Source organism: Nerophis ophidion, linkage group LG03 (assembly GCF_033978795.1).
Source record: "Nerophis ophidion isolate RoL-2023_Sa linkage group LG03, RoL_Noph_v1.0, whole genome shotgun sequence".
In the NCBI taxonomy this organism is placed as follows: Eukaryota; Metazoa; Chordata; class Actinopteri; order Syngnathiformes; family Syngnathidae; genus Nerophis; species Nerophis ophidion.
Window position 1 is genome coordinate 13,029,682 of NC_084613.1, and position 18,212 is coordinate 13,047,893.

Sequence of the window (18,212 nt, forward strand, 5' to 3'; positions counted from 1 at the left end):
CTGCGATTGTTCAGAATTGCACATCAATTCATGCGCCCAAACCCTGTGGTCCACTTCAATAGTTCTTTAATTTTCCACGCTGGCAACGATTCCCGTTCGTCTGAGCACGGCCTGATTTCATTGTTGCGTTTCCCGCCCCATGTGAGGACAGACGCCTCCAATCAATCAGGCTTTCATTTGGCCCATATGCTAACAGGCTGGCGGCATCTGACAACGACGCCGCCCGAGCCATTAACTCCATAATGACACCAGGGGTCCCCAGAGGTCGCAGATGATGATGCTAAAGTAAAGCCGGTGGTTAACTATCAATGTGTGCATCTCAAATGGAGCAGAAAAAAAGGAGGGCAATTACACCTTCACTTTACAGCCCTTCTAAAAATCAGCCCAATTCTCCTATTTGCGTTGTGGGAGAATGTCGGAGTGCTGCAATGAGGACATCTAGGACAGCAAATGAATAGCAGACACTAAATATAGTACGCACACTGCCTGTGACGGCACGCACGCACACACTCTGCTACACAAAAGGCATCAAATCGCGGAGAAGAAAAGCGCCATTTTTGCCTAATGGGGACTGAATCTTCATAAAAACACTTACTGGATAGCTGGATCATAAAAAAAAAAAGGGGACATGGGTCGGACGCGACTACAGCTCATTTTTTAACTGAAATGCAGAGTGCGCTTCTGATGTTATGTAACGTTTCACCACATTTTCTTTTGTTTGTGAATCCTACCACAACATTTGCACCGCTCGCATCTCGCCAACCCCACAACGTCGAGAGGGAGGGTGGGGTTAGATTATGATTTTAACAACCGTGTGCTTGTATAAGCTTTAGTCCTACAAAAGGGCAGCCTAGCGCCTCTTGCACACAGCCGGGTTTACGCTGTTTCCCCCTCCTCCCCTGACGCTGCTTGATGATAGGACAATATGGTAACAGTGCCTGTGTCTAAGTGTTATTTCCGAGTGCAGAGACTGCGGTGCAACGTTAACCACCCAAGACTCACTACTCCCGACATGTTGTGTTGGAACTAGCATTTGTGTGTGAAGATAAGTTTTCTCCAGATGTCGACACTCATTTTTGTGATTGCGGCACGCCGTATCGCTGCGTGAAACCCTTTCATTAGATTGTGCCTGATCTTCTGTTATGGCTATTTTGCTGGATCTCTGTGTGACAAGGGTACACTGAAGGCCTTTATGGTAGTATATTTCAGAATTGCCCCCGAAATGTTGTTTTAAGTGATTGAATGCATTACCGTCATGCATAAACCGATCAACAAACTACTTCTAAACAAGTGTTGTCCAGATACCAATATTTTATAAAAATTATCTCAATATTTTGATACTTTTCTAAATATGGGAGACCACAAAAATGTGCATTTCTGGCTTTATTTTAAACATATGTTTTTTATTGCAATTTAGTCTTTAAATAAAATAGTGAACATACTAGACAACTTGTCTTTTAGTAGTAAGTAAACAGAGGCTCCTAATTTAGCTGCTGACATATGCAGTAAACTATTGTCATTTTTCATTCTATTATTTTGTCACAATTTTTAAAGAAAAATGGCAGAAAATTAATTTTTGATCTAGAATAGAATAGAATGGACTTTATTGTCATTATATTTGCATATAACGAGATTAAGGACTCCAACTTAAGGGGTGGTAGTGGGAACAAATATAGGGTAAAAACAACAAGAGGTAATAAAGGAAAAACTAATAATTGAACTAAACAGACTACTATCCAATAAAATAATAAGCAATCCTGTACAATATACAAAACACTATAAATACAAAATACTGTACAATATACAAGACAAGAGTACTGGAATAATAAATAACTAATCTTCTTGTTCGTTTACTGTTAATATCTGCTTACTTCCTCTTTTAACATGTTCTATCTACACTTCTGTTAAAATGTAATGACCACTTATTCTTCCGTTTGGATACTTTACATTAGTTTTGGGTGATACCACACATTTGGGTTTAATTCCGATACAGAGTAGTTACAGGATCAGACAATGGTCATATTCAAAGTCCTCATGTGACCAGGGGACATATTTCCTAAGTTAATAAACATATACATTTTTTTTTTAAACGAAAGAAGATGTGATGCCAAAAAAACAGACGTAATCATAGTAGTATCGACTAGATACTTTCCCATTACAGTTGATGTCAGGTGGAGATCCACCAATGGCGTTTGTTTACATTTTGACGCCGGTGAGCTACATTGTGTAGTGAAGCATGTTTAGCTATTCCTCATCCTCCAGGGATGATACTTGTAAGAAACATACTTTATTTGTTGCCATGGAGGCCAGGATTAGTGATTTAGTAGCTAAACGGTACCGACTGCGAATGGACATTCGCCGCTAGCTAGCCATGTCTTAAAGCACCTCTTCCGGTGAGCGCTTCAATGGTAAAATTTAAACTTTGTTAGTTTTTAGGCCAAACTCCGTTTGTTGTCCCTTTTCTGTCGACACACATTGTCTGCTTGTAATTACTCCGTGATTGTGCGCTGCCGAACATGCTCGTCTGCTTGTAAACCAGCAATGACGACGACGCGGGGCTCGAGGACCGGTACTTTTTGGAGGTGGTATAGTACCGAATATTCATTAGTATCGCGGTACTATACAAATACTGGTATACTGTACAACCCTACAAGTACATTTCAAAATTCAACAAAAACGTTCTACGTGGTTGAATCAAGTACGGTCATTTGTAATCTAATCAACAAACTACTTTTTAACATTGTGTTTTTCTTGACATTTATTCCAAAAGACGGATCCCGCACCTTTGTGCTACTTTCTCCCTGCCCCAAAAAAAAGATCACTGATGTTTGACTTAGCGACACACTGAAGCTCCCTTATGACTGCTATGGGAATCACACTCAAGCCCTGACAGTAACTCACTCCTGTCAAGAATTGGATAGATAAATCAATCCCAAGTACGTCTCCTGCCAAATACATTGTAAATCCCCCCAGCAGATCACTCCTGTTACAGAGAGGATCTTTGACTAGCTTTTTGGCAGGGAGTTAAAATGGCCGTGTTTTCAACCATAAAGTTGGGGAAAAACAAAACCAATATTTTTAAGGAAAAAAACAACATTATGCTTAGCTAATCATATGCGTAAAGCCGCATATTGAATGGACCAGGCATGCGGCGTAAACACAGGACCTATTCCGGCTCACGTAAAATTGTAGGACCGTTTGGGATTGTGTTTTTCAGCATTGGAGATCTCACAAAAAGGAAAACAATTGCATAAAGATGACTAAGGATGTCACAATATAAACATTTTATATCAATTATAGTAACCAAAAGTATCCTGATATTGTTGAATATCATGAATTGTCTGAACCAGGTTTTACTTGAAGAAAAAATACAATTGATTGACAAATTACTTTCAATTGTCGAAAAAGTTATAAATATGGCTCTGGCTTCTTAAAAAGCGGAACTCCACTTTCTTTGGGAATTTTACCTATCATTCACAATCATTGTGAGAGATGAGAACACAGTCACGTTTTTTTTAGGATTTTATATATATATATAAATGATAAATGGGTTGTACTTGTATAGCGCTTGTCTACCTTCAAGGTACTCAAAGCGCTTTGACACTAGTTCCACATTTACCCATTCACACACACATTCACACACTGATGGAGGGAGCTGCCATACAAGGCGCCAACCAGCACCCATCAGGAGCAAGGGTGAAGTGTCTTGCTCAGGACACAACGGACGTGACGAGGTTGGTACCAGGTGGGATTTGAACCAGGGACCCTCGGGATGCGCACGGCCACTCTCCCACTGCGCCACCATATATATATATATATATATATATATATATATATATATATATATATATATATATATATATATATATATATATATATATATATATATATATATATATATATATATATATATATATATATATATATATATATATATATATATATATATATATATATATATATATATATAAAATGTAGTAACAAACACGTTCACAACAATTTGTAATATGTACAATATTTTATTTATTTTAATTTCTTTACCGATTTCTTCAATGCACTTATTTACGTTTCTATAGCAGGGCCCTTCTGACTTCTGGCAACAAATCTGTGTTCCTACTTTGAACTACGGGTACAAAGGCTGTGTGTGCCTTGTAATCATGGCAGACTTAGTAACTGACAACCGAGAGGATTATTTTTGGACAAATGAGGATTCACAACCTTATTTTTTGGAAGCTGAATATACGGACAATGAACCCCTACTTCTAGAAGCCAGCATGAAGGGACAATGAGCCGAGAGTACGGTCGGCGTGACTTAAAGTTGCAAAATGTGAAACTTGAAGCCATGCTACTTCAACATAAATAGAGTGCTTTTCGAAATGACCCAGGAAAAAATGTCTGTGTTAATTTGTAAAGGTTTTAAAGTGTTTTTAATAAATTTAATTAAAACAGGATTTGGGTGCACCTCTTCCGGTTTATGTGATGTCACGAGCATAGATCAACCTATTATCAAAGACCCCACAGTTTGTCAATCTCCACAATTGAGCAGTTTAGTTGTTCAGACAATGTGTTTGTATAAATGTATACTGGGATATATCGTTTGATGGGAAAATACCTTAATGTCTCTTATATTCGTGTTACCCTTTAAGTCAGCTACTGAGCTACAACGCTAGCATGCTGCTCCAGTGAATGAGTAATCTCACCCATCTGTGAGTTTATAAATGTGTTATCAATCACGGTTTTACGATAATTTTAACTTAACACAGGTAACCGTGGGAGTTGTACCGGTGGTTATCAATATACCGTTTATCGTTACATCCCTAAAGATGACTTCACTCTGCTGCAAAGAGACAACTTTTCAGACGTCACCGAACAGTCGTATGTGTAAATTGACTGTATTTAAGCTTTTGGGATCTTATTTTTTCAGGTGGGGCGGGGTTTGGTGCTGTTGGGGATGTATAATGTAGCCTGGAAGAGTTAGGGATGCATGGGATTCTGGGTATTTGTTCTGTTGTGTTTATGTTGTGTTACAATGCAGATGTTCTCCAGAAATGTGTTTGTCATTCTTGTTTGGTGTGGGTTCACAATGTAGCGCATATTAGTAAGAGTGTTAAAGTTGTTTGTATCACAACTCTCAGTGTAACCTGTATGGCTGTTGACCAAGTCATGTATGCCTTGCAGTCACTTTCGTGTATCAGCAAAGGCTGCATACTACGTGTGACCGACTGGCACGCAGATAGTATTGTGCAACAGCGGGCGTGATGACAAGACTTAGAGTAGTGGTCCCCAACCACCAGCACGATTGGTACCGGACCATAGAATAATTTATTAATATTAATTTATTTTATTAAATCAACATAAAAAAACACAACATACACTTACAATTAGTGCACCAACCCAAAAAACCTCCATTCTCATGAAAAAAAAAATAAAAAATTAATTTGCAAAAAAAATTAAGTTTATGAGTTTGAACATCAAATATCTTGTCTTTGTAGTGCAAGCAATTGAATATGGGTTGAAAAAGATTTGCAAATCATTGTATTATGGTTATATTTACATCTAACCCAATTTACCAACTCATATGGAAACGGGGTTTGTAAATATTACACGTGTTGTACCATTCAAGTGTGGCTTTCGCAAATGATCAACGCCATTGTGTGGTCCACTCACTGACAAAAATACGGACTACTTTCTTGGACTACAGCTCTGTTTTAACCGGACCAAAAAAGGGACAAGTGGGAAACACCCCCTAAGAGCACATAATAAACCTTTGTGTGTCTTTCCCGGCCTTGTTGACATGGTCGGTCACAAGATCTTCATTAGTGACTCAATGATAACGCAATAAACGGTGAACCATAGGCGCCGAGCTACATTTCTGCCAGTGTGTGCTTGGTGTGTGTGTATTAAAAACAAAAAATAAACGTTTAGTTAAGATCCCATATGATTTGTGGCTTTATTATGTTTGTAGAAATGTGCCACAAAATTAACTACACCCAGTGGCCTAGTGGTTAGAGTGTCAGCCCTGAGATCGGTAGGTTGGAAGTTCAAACCCCGGCCAAGTCATACCAAAGACTAAAAATGGGACCCATTACCTCCGTGCTTGGCACTCAGCATCAAGGGTTGGAATGGGGGTTTAAATCACCACAAATGATTCCCGGGCGCGGCACCGCTCCTGCCCACTGCTCCTCACCTCCCAGGGGGTGAACAAGGAGATGGGTCAAATGCAGAGGAAAAATTTCACCACACCTAGTGTGTGTGTGACAATCATTTGTACTTTAACTTAATTTAATATCCCATATAATTAGTGGTTTCATTATGTTTGTAGAAATTATCCAGAAAATTAACTACAACAAAATTGATTTTCTCAACAAGAACAAAAATCACTTAAAAGATTGAAAATTGCTACCAATCCCACGTAGGTGTTCGGGCCCCCCGAAGAACCCGCGGGAGCGGTGCCCTGTGGGCTACATAGTAAATAGGGCTGCGAATCTTTGGGTGTCCCACGATTTGATTCAATATCGATTCTTGGGGACACGATTCGATTATAAAACGATTTTTTTTGATTCAACGCGATTCTCGATTCAAAAACGATATCTTTCCGATTCAAAACGATTCTCGATTCAATCATTACATAGGATTTCAGCAAGATCTATCCCAGTCTGCTGACATGCTACCAAACTAGTAGATTTTTTTTAAAAGCTTTTACAATTGTAAAGGACAATGTTTTATCAACTGATTGCAATAATGTAAATTTGTTTTAACTATTAAACGAACCAAAAATATGACTTATTTTATCTTTGTGAAAACATTGGACACAGTGTGTTGTCAAGCTTATGAGATACGATGCAAGTGTAAGCCACTGTGACACTATTCTTTTTTTTTATTTTTTATAAATGTCTAATGATAATGTAAATGAGGGATTTTTAATCACTGCTGTGCTCAAATTATAACTAATATTGATACCGTTGATAATAGTCATTTTTGTTTCACTACTTTTGGTTTGTTCTGTGTCGTGTTTGTGTCTCCTTTCAATTGCTCTGTTTATTGCAGTTCCGAGTGTTGCCAGTGTTGTACCGAAATCTGTTACACAGCGGAATTTGTAACTCCAGGGGGCGATGTTCCCATGGCGTTTGTTTGATGGTTAAACGGCAAGGCCAAAGAGGAGGAGGAGGAGAAGAACGCTTGCGTAAATGGCGTAAACCATGGGTGTCAAACTCTGGCCCGCGTGCCAAATCTGGACTGCCGTCTAATTTAATTTGGCCCTTGATGCAATGTCAAATTAACATTAGAGCTGGCCCGCCGGTATTATACAGCGACGGTGCCGCTGTAACACCGCATATACTCATACTTGCCAAACCTCCTGATTTTCCCGGGAGACTCCCGAAGTTCAGTGCCCCTCCCGAAAATATCCCGGGGCAACCATTCTCCCTGGACAACAATATTGGGGTCGTGCCTTAAAAGGTACTGCCTTTAGCGTTCTCCACAACATGTCGTTACGTCCGCTTTTCCTCTATACATACAGCGTGCCGGCCAAGTCACATAGTACATGCGGCTTGTACACACACACACACACACACACACACACACACACAAGTGAATGCAAGACATATTTGATCAACAGCCATACAGGTCACACTGAGTGGCCGTATAAACAACTTTAACACTGTTACAAATATGCGCCACACTGTGAACCCTGACCAAACAAGAATGACAAACAATTCGGGAGAACAACCGCACCGAAACACAACGTGAACACAACAGAACAAATACCCAGAACCCCTTGCAGCACTATCTCTTCCGGGACGCTACAATATCTACCCACACTAGCACCAAACCCCGCCAGCCCCCCAACCCCGACCACCTCATTGTTATTTTATTTTCAAATTTATTAGCTAGTGGAAAAAGTTAATGTTGATAGTTACTTCAGAAGGCTGCAAATAGAAAAGAGACATTACATTTTTTAATAAAAATGTTATTTCTGTGATGTTTTTTTGTTTGTTTTTGAAAGTTGATTTTGCACTGTTAGGTTATATAAGCATTAAAGCAAATCAGTATAGCAAACTGAGCAATAACTAACGTTTTATTCGTTCACTTTCTCTTGCTACTTCAAGGCTTGAATGTTTGATTCACTCCTTATTGTTATTTTACTTTCAAACGTATAATTGGCCTGTGGAAAATGTTTATTTTGATATTTACCTCAGAAGGCTACAAATAGGAAAGAGCCATTCAATTTTTATTTAAATTTCATTTAATATGCCATTGATATTTTTTTTATTATTGTTATTATTATGTGAAACCCCATTTTGCATGTCACTATAAAGTTATATAAGCCTTGCTTGTTCAATATTAAATGCAAAACTTGTTTGGGTCCCCATTAAAAGGTTAATTTGTTCAACCTTGGCCCACGGCTTTGTTCGGTTTAAAATTTTGGCCCACTCTTTATTTGAGTTTGACACCCCTGGCGTAAACTATCCTTAATGCTAACACGTCAGTTGTCAGAATTTCAGCATTAATAAATTACACATATTCTGGAAATCAATGACTTGCTTTCATTATAGTATGAGTCCATTGTATCAGCTGTTGATTCTCTCTCACACACGTACATTTTCCAACATAGATAAGGCTATACAAGCACATGCGGTTGTTCTAAGTGAGTCATTTATTTCAACAATATGTGTAATTTATTAATAATGCGTTAAGGGACGGCCTGGCGCAGTGGGAGAGTGGCCATGCGCAACCCGAGGGGCCCTGGTTCAAATCCCACCTAGTACCAACCTCGTCACGTCCGTTGTGTCCTGAGCAAGACACTTCACCCTTGCTCCTGATGGGTGCTGGTTGGCGCCTTGCATGGCAGCTCCCTCCATCAGTGTGTGAATGGGTAAATGTGGAAGTAGTGTCAAAGCGCTTTGAGTACCTTGAAGGTAGAAAAGCGCTATACAAGTACAACCCATTTATCATTTATTTAAATTCTGACTGACGTTTCAGCATTAAGGATAGTTTACGCGATTTACGCACACATTCTTCTTCTCCTCCTCTTTGGCCTTGTCGTTTAACCATCAAACAAACGCCATGGGAACATCGCCCCCTGGAGTTACAAATTCCGATGGGTAACAGATTTCGGTACAACACCGGGGGGGACATGCACCTGGGGATAGGTTGATTGGCAACACTAAATGGTCCCTAGTGGGTGAATGTTGTATGTCTCTCTGTGTTGGCCTTGCGATGAGGTGGAAACTTGTCCAGGGTGCACACCGCCTTCCGCCCGATTGTAGCTGAGATAGGCGCCTGTGACCCCAAAAGGGAATAAGCGGTAGAAATGGATGGATAGTTTTTAGGATTGATAAAAAAATTTAAAAAATCAATTTTTTACAAAAAAATGAGAATCGATTCTGAATCGCACAACGTGAGAATCGCGATTCGTATTCAAATCGATTTTTTCCCCCCACACCCCTAATAGTTAGGTAAGCCACCATTATCGACGGGAGAGCAGCTAACTAGCTAAGTTGGCTAGCGAGTCGGAAAAAAAAAACGGGAACTACCAGGCATTGCTCAACCGGGCCACATTATTACCACTTGAACACCACTAAACTAAAGAAAATAACATTAAAACTTAACTCGACGTTGACATGTGCGCGAACTGCAGTAAAAGCCCGACCGTTTGACTCGCATAAACAAGCAGTGTCGTTTTTTGTTAGCGTGTAGCTAAATAGGTGTTTATAATTTTAAGTTAAATGTTGTTTAAATTGACAAAAATACGTGTTTTTTTTTATATCAAAGCAGCCTATAGCAGAAGCACATGTCGCCTGACTGTTATCGCGCGCTCGGTAGCTAAAAGCTAGCAACCCTCGCACTCCATTTTGTGCGTTGCGAGACACTTAAAAGACGTTTTTGTGTGTAGCGAATAAAACATGCCGGTATTCGGTATGACTTAAATGTAATATACAGGCAGGAGGTTTACTAAACTCGACGTTAACGGACGAACCGTTGCGGTATTTTCTTTTTGTTTGTTTTTTCGTGTCGGTTAGCATGCTAACGCTAGCTAGCGACGGTTTCATCTCCAAAGCCACAACTTGGGACAACAATACAAAAAATTAAAAAATAAATAAAAAGCGAGCTTTGAAATACGTTACTTACATTGTATCGCTTGACGCCATTAGCCGACTCTCGGTCAGGGGCAGGAAATCCAGGTTGTAAGACGAAGTCATACTGTTGTTGTTTTTTTTTGTTTTTTTAAAAAGAGGAGGAAAAAAAAGGGGGGAAAAACCAGCACGCCGCGTTTATTGGAAGGAGAAGAGGAGGTGCACGTCCGCACGCACTCGCATGGAGGAAGAGGAAGGAGCTCCGACGGACGAGCGAGAACAGGTGCGCGGAGGGGCGTCTTTTACTTCCAAATGCATGTGAGGAGAGAGTCTGGGCTCCGTGCTCCTTATATGTGTACAGTGCACGGAATGAACGGACGGTTTCGGCTGCAAGCAGAGAGAGAGAGAGAGAGAGAGAGAGAGAGAGAGAAAGAGAGAGAGAGAGAGGGGAGCTGCCTGCAGCAAAGTAGAGGCGTGGTCTCTGTCTGCAAAAAAAGTCTGCAAACTGCCTGCTGCTGCACGAAAATAAGGGTGGGAAAAGAAAAAAAAATGGATATTCAACACATATACGGATTGAAAACAACATGCACGGTTTGCAGCTTTGCAAATGCGGACGCAAATGTTTCCAATCCACTTGATTTATATAGCACGTTTAAACAAGAACGTTTCCAAAGTGCTGCACAGTAGAGATGCGCGGATAGGTCATTATATCATCCGCAACCGCATCACCAAAGTCGTCATCCACCCGCCGTCCACCCGAACCAACATTTTTATCAGAACCGCAACCGCCCTCGTTCCACAGAGTAATGAAGACAATGGGAGCTGCTAACGTTCTCGCGAATATCCAATGGCGTACATCCTGATGACAAGAATACGGGCGTGCTGTGAGGCCATTGTCTTTGACACCTTCAACAACATGTACAAACCGGTTGTTAATCCGGCAACATGTTGTGTGCAGCTTCCATAGACACAAGTACAAGTGTAACAGGGTCAATTAAGTCTTGTAAAAGTATTTTCTAATGTTACAAAATATGTAAGTTACATGTAAATACCTGAATATTGTTTGATGTTTTGTCAATGTGGAACCATTGTCTCGTTGTCCCGCCTACTGCAATAATTACTGTGACACCTGTCTTTTTATATGCGTTAGACACGCCCTCTAACTTCCCTTTTTTGTCTACGATAACGGGAGAGGTAGGCGTCCATGCAACGACAGAAAATATTTTGTCTTGTTAAGAACTTTAATTCATTTCTTGTTCATTATTATATTTGTGTAGGGGCTCGACGATGGCACAAAGTATTTGACGACAATTGTATTCTGTGTTATCAGGCATGTTTTTATTTTACTGTGTATGTAACTATGTGCCCTTTTTTGTCTACGATAACGGGAGAGGCGCTCGACGAAGGCACAAAGTATTTGATGACAATTGTATTCTGTGTTATCAGTAAAGTGCAGTGCAGAAACCCATGGTGTCGGTCGTCTTTCATAAAAAACACACAACGCAGAGGAAAAGATCACCGGTTACACAAGGTTGAAAGGCATACTGGGTGATACAGAGTACACTGATGGTTGTGATATAAACAACTTGAACACTTACTAATATGCGCCAGGCTGTGAAGCCACACCAAACAAGATTGACAAACACATTTCGGGAGAACATCCTCACAGTAACACAACATAAACGCAACACAACAAATACCCAGAATCCTTTGTATCCGTGACAATTCCTGAATATATTTTACACCCCCACGCCGCCAACCCCGACCACCTTACCGACGCACGGGGTGAGGGGTGGGGGGGGGGGGGGATCTTATCGTCTCCTATTGTTTTCTTCGCTTTGTGACACGGTCTTAAATGGCTCTTTGAATGGTAAAGGATACCGATCCCAGAACCGTGTATATCAAATATTTCCGGATGGTTCAACCGCCACTCGCCCGAATCGAATTAAAATCTTTTTTTTCATCATGTCACCCGCCCGACCCACGGTTTATCCGCGGATGAGACCGCAAACCGCGCTTCTCTACTGCACAGCCATGTTAAAAACAATATTAAAAAACAATATTATGCTCCACCAATGACTGAATAAAAACAAAAAAATAATAAATATAAAACCAATATAAAATACAATATAAAAATAAATATGATTAAAAACAATTTTAAAGGGTAAAATCAATTAAAACAGTAAAATAGAAATCCAAGTGTATAAAAAACACAGAGGACCACACAACTCACGTAGTGTTAAAAGCCAAAGAATAAAAGTGGGTCTTAAGACGAGACTTAAAACACTTCACTGTGGGAGCAGTTTGAACATGTAGGGGCAGAGTGTTCCAGAGCTTAGGGCCGACCACAGAGAAGGTCCTGTCTCCCCTGGTTTTAAGTCTGGTCTTGGGCACCACGAGCTGGAACTGGCTCTCGTGTTTGGTTGGTTTCAGAATCAGAATCAGACATACTTTATTAATCCCCGAGGGTGCAATAAAAATTTTCAGCACAATCCCATTCAAGATCAGACAAACACTACAGGGAGACAGAACAGGATCGCTGATGGGTCTGCCAACTTCCGGCGCCCCTTACAAAAAGGTGAGATACAGGTAAACAAGTGGGGGGAATGGGAGAAAGAAATAAAAGATTAAAATAATATAAAATAAAAAAATCGGTCTAAGCCTGGGCCCCTGGAAAGGGGGTCCAGACTGAGGCCAAGAGAAAAAAAAAAACTCATAGCCATAGTATACATCCCTCTTACAACATCAAAGAACATTAAGGACAATAAAGGACATTTCGGAACGATAAACAGATAATATTGATTAGGGGTGTTGGAAAAACTCGATTCGAATACGAATGGCGATTCTCACGTTGTGCGATTCAGAATCGATTCTCATTTTTCTTATAAATCGATTTTTTTATTTTATTGTTTTTATTTAGGTACTGTGCGGGTAAAGATATGTTGACTGGGTGAAAGAAGGAGGCACCAGTTTGACTCCAGGATACAGAGAAGGTAGGTCATGTGCAGTTAAAGATATGTTGTCTGGGTGATGGCAGGAAGCACCAGAGTGACCCCAGGATTTTTTCTTTTTTTTTTATCAATCCAACAAAACAATAAACAGCAATACCATAACAATGCAATCCAATTCCCAAACCAAACCTGACCCAGCAACACTCAGAACTGCAATAAACAGAGCAACTGAGACGAGACAAAAACACGATACAGAACAAACCAAAAGTAGTGAAACAAAAATGAATATTATCAACAACAGTATCAATATTAGTTATAATTTCAGCATGGCAGTGATTAAAAATCCCTCACTGACATTCTCATTAGACATTTATAAAAATAAAAAAAAAACAATAGTGTCACAGTGGCTAACACCAAACCCCGTCCACCTCAACCCCACCGCCGAAAAGAGGCATTCAATTTTTATTTAAATTTTATTTGATATGCCATTTTAATTATTATTATTATTTGAAACTCGATTTTGCATGTCACTATAAAGTTATGTAAGCCTTGCTTGTTCAATATTCAATGCAAAACTTGTTTGGGTCCCTATTAAAAGGTTAATTTGTTCCACCTCGGCCCACGACTTTGTTCGGTTTTAAATTTTGGCCCACTCTGTACTTGAGTTTGACACCTCTGATCCAAATGATGTATTCTACCATGAATTGATTAACGTGGACCCCGACTTAAACAAGTTGAAAAACTTATTCGGGTGTTACCATTTAGTGGTCAATTGTACGGAATATGTACTGAACTGTGCAATCTACTAATAAAAGTTTCAATTATTCAATACTATTAGATAGTGCGAGTATTTTGAACTTTAAACATACTGTAATCAAGTCACATAAACCAAATAGTAAAATTATTTGTGTCGCGATTGTGGAGAAAAAATACTAATTAATTGTTTTAGGGTTTTTTTTAAATTATCAATATGAGTTTTACTCCCATTAGATGGTAAGAATATTTTTTACCTTAAATGTTCTGTTACTAGGTCAAATAAACCAAATGTTACATTTATTTGTGTTGCGATGGTGGAGGAAAAAAATATAAATTCATTGTTTTTTGGGTTTATTTTAATTAGCAATATCATTAGACGGTAAGAATATTGTTTTACCTTAAATGTACTGTTACTAAGTCAAATAAACCAAATATTAAATTTATTTTTGTTGCGATGGTGGAGGAAAAAAATATAAATTAATTGTTTTTTGGGTTTTTTTTAATTAGCAATATTATTAGATGGTACAAATATTTTGAACTTTAAATGCACTGTAACTAAATAAAGATACCCAAATATTAGATTTATTTGTGTCGCGATGGTGAAGAAAAAAATATAAATGAATTGTTTTTTGTTTGTTTTTTTACTATCAATTGATTGATTGAAACTTTTATTAGTCGATTGCACAGTACAGTACATATTTCGTACAATTGACCACTAAATGGTAACACTCGAATAAGATTTTCAACTTGTTTAAGTCGGGGTCCGTGTTAATCAATTCATGGTATAATAATTTTTACTACGTGTGAATGTTGTCTGTCTATCTGTGTTGGCCTTGCGATGAGGTGGCGACTTGTCCAGGGTGTACCCTGCCTTCCGCCCGATTGTAGCTGAGATAGGCGCCAGCGCCCCCCGCGACCCCGAAAGGGAATAAGCGGTAGAAAATGGATGGATAGATGGTAAGAATATTTTTAACTTTAAATGTACTGTAACTAAGTAAACTAACCCAGATATTACATGTCTTTGTGTCGCAAAGGTGAAGAAAAAAATACAAATTAATAGCTTTTGGGGTTTATTTTAATTAGCTATATGATTTATACCATTATTGGATGCCACAAATATTTTGAACTTTAAATGTAATGTAACAAAGTACAATAAACCAAATAATAAATGTATTTATGTCGCGATGGTGGACAAAAAAATAATAAATTAATTGTTTTTTGGGTTTATTTTAATTAGCAATATGATTTATACTACTATTAGATTGTATGAATTTTTTTTACTTTAAATGTACTGTAATTAAGTAAAGACGCCTAAATATTACATTTCCTAGTGTCGCGATGATCAAGCAAAAAATATAAATTAATAGTTTTTTGGGGTTTATTTTAATTATCAACATAATTTTTACTACCATTAGATCACAGGTGTCAAACTCTAGCCCGCAGGCCAAATTTGGCCCGCCGTGTAATTTAATTTGGCCCTTGAGGCAATATCAAATTAACATTACAGCTGGCCCGCCGTTATTACACAGCAGCGGTGCCGCTGTAAAACCTCAATTTCTCACACTTGCCAATCCTCCCGGAGTTCAGTGCCCCTCCCGAAAATCTCCCGGGGCAAGCATTCTCCCGATTTTTATCCGGACAACAATATTGAGGGCCTTTAGCATTTTCTACAACCTGTCGTCACGTCCGCATTTCCTCCATACAAACAGTGTGCAGGCCCACTCGCATAATATATGCGGCTATTACACACAAGTGAATGCAAGGCATACTTGGTCAACAGCCATATAGGTCACACTGAGGGTGGCCTATAAACAACTTTAACACTGTTACAAATATGCGCCACACTGTGAACTCACACCAAACAATAATGACAAACACATTTTGGGAGAACATCTGCACTGTAACATAACATAAACACAACAGAACAATTACCTAGAATCCCTTGCAGCACTAACTCTTTCGGGACGCTACAATATATTTTGATATTTACCTCAGAAGGCTGCAAATAGAAAAGAGGCATTAAATTTGTATTTAAATTGTATTTGATATGCCATTGATATTTTTTAATTATTATTATTATTATTTAAAACTTGATTTTGCATGTCACTATAAAGTTATTGTATATAAGCCTTTCTTGTTCAATGTTCAATGCAATACTTGTTTGGGTCCCAATTAAAAGGTTAATTTGTTCAACCTTGGCCCGCAGCTTTGTTCAGTTTTAAATTTTGGCCCACTCTGTATTTGAGTTTGACACCCCTGCATTAGATGGTAAGAATATTTTAAACTTTAAATGTACTGTTACTTAGCAAAGTAACCCAAATATTACATTTCCTTGTGTCGTGATGGTGAAGAAAAAAATATAAATTAATAGTTTTTGGGGTTTATTTTAATTAGCAATATGATTCATACCATTATTAGATGATATGAACTTTAAATGTGCTGTAACTAAGTAAAGTAACCCAAACATTACATTTCCTTGTGTCTTGATGGTGGAGAAAAAATATAAAATAATTAAGAGTTTTTTGGGTTTATTTTAATTATATATATATTTATACTACTATTAGATGTTGCGAATATTTTGAACTTTAAAATGTACTGTAACTAAGCAAATATATAAATTGATTAATAGTTTTTTGGGTTTTTTGAATTATCAATATGATGTATCAATCAATCAATCAATGTTTACTTATATAGCCCTAAATCACTAGTGTCTCAAAGGGCTGCACAAACCACTACGACATCCTCGGTAGGCCCACATAAGGGCAAGGAAAACTCACACCCAGTGGGACATCGGTGACAATAATGACCCAGTGGGACGTCGGTGACAATAATGACTATGAGAACCTTGGAGAGGAGGAAAGCAATGGATGTCGAGCGGGTCTAACATGATACTGTGAAAGTTCAATCCATAATGGATCCAACACAGTCGCGAGAGTCCAGTCCAAAGCGGATCCAACACAGCAGCGAGAGTCCCGTTCACAGCGGAGCCAGCAGGAAACCATCCCAAGCGGAGGCGGATCAGCAGCGCAGAGATGTCCCCAGCCCATACACAGGCGAGCAGTACATGGCCACCGGATCGGACCGGACCCCCTCCACAAGGGAGAGTGGGACATAGAAGAAAAAGAAAAGAAACGGCAGATCAACTGGTCTAAAAAGGGAGTCTATTTAAAGGCTAGAGTATACAAATGAGTTTTAAGGTGAGACTTAAATGCTTCTACTGAGGTGGCATCTCGAATTGTTACTACTATTTGATCGTAAGAATATTTTTAACTTTAAATGTACTGCAACTAAGTCAAGTAACCCAAATATTAAATTTCTTTGTGTCGCGATGGTGAGGAAAAAAATATAAATTAATTGTTTTTTGGGTTTATTTTAATTAGCAATATGATTTATACTACTATTAGATGGTAAGAATATGTTGAACTTTAAATGTACTGTAACTAAGCAAATTAACGCAAATCTTACATTACCTTGTGTCGCAATGGGTGAGAAAAAATGTATAAATTAATTCATGTGTTTTGGGGTTTATTTCAATTATCTATATCAGGGGTCTCAAACACGCGGCCCGTGGGCCAATTGCGGCCCGCGAGACGTTACTTTGCGGCCTGCACCTTAAGATGAAAATTTAATGATGGTGCAGCCCGTGGCGCTTTACATTGTCATACTTGTACACCCTCGACTTTTCCGGGAGACTACCAATTTTCAGGTGCCCTACCAGGGGCAATTATTCTCCCGAATTTCACCCGAATACACCCGGGCTACAATATACACCCCAGCCCCTCCCCCTATTGCAGCCCGTAAGAGTTAGGGGCTGCATTGGATTCTGGGTATTTGTTCTGTTGCGTTTATGTTGTGTTACGGTGCGGATTTTCTCCCAAAATGTGTTTGTCATTCTTGTTTGGTGTGGGTTCACGGTGTGCCGCATATTTGTAACAGTGATAAAGTTGTTTATACGGCCACCCTCAGTGTGACCTGTATGGTTGTTGATCAACTATGTCTTGCAGTCACTTTTGTGAGTCTGCAGAAGCCTCACACATTATGTGACTGGGCCGACACTCTGTTTGTATGGTGAATAAGCGGACGAGTCGGCAGGTAGTAGAGGACGCTAAAGGGCAGTGCCATCACGGCACACTCTTAATATTGTTGTCCAAGAGATTGTCGGGAGGGGCACTGATATGCGAGTGTTTCCCGGAAAGATCGCGAGAGTTGGTAAGTATGTTGCTAGGGCGGGAAAGCCATTCAAAGAAGGTGAATTCAATAAAAAGTGCATGTTAGATTTTTTTAAGAAATCTTTTCTTGCAGCCCAGCCTCACCCAGTTTCTGCATCCAGTGGCCCCCAGGTAAATTGAGTTTGAGACCCCTGATCTATATGATTAATATTACTATTAGATGGTATGAATATTTAAATGTACTTTAACTAGGTAAAGTA

General features: G+C 39.1%; 1 protein-coding gene across 4 annotated transcripts in view; it reads right to left on the reverse strand.

Moving 5' to 3' along the window:
• LOC133549135 (CUGBP Elav-like family member 2) overlaps positions 1–10,465 on the reverse strand; it is a 78,682-nt gene extending 68,217 nt beyond the window's left edge. For all 4 annotated transcript variants that reach the window (XR_009806030.1, XM_061894283.1, XM_061894282.1 and 1 more), the window contains exon 1: positions 10,132–10,465. Coding sequence is in view for 3 of the 4 variants with exons in the window: in XM_061894283.1 (XP_061750267.1) it covers positions 10,132–10,202 (71 nt within the window). In the remaining variant the exon portion in view is untranslated. The remainder of the gene's footprint in view (positions 1–10,131) is intronic.
• Positions 10,466–18,212: the final 7,747 nt, after the last annotated feature.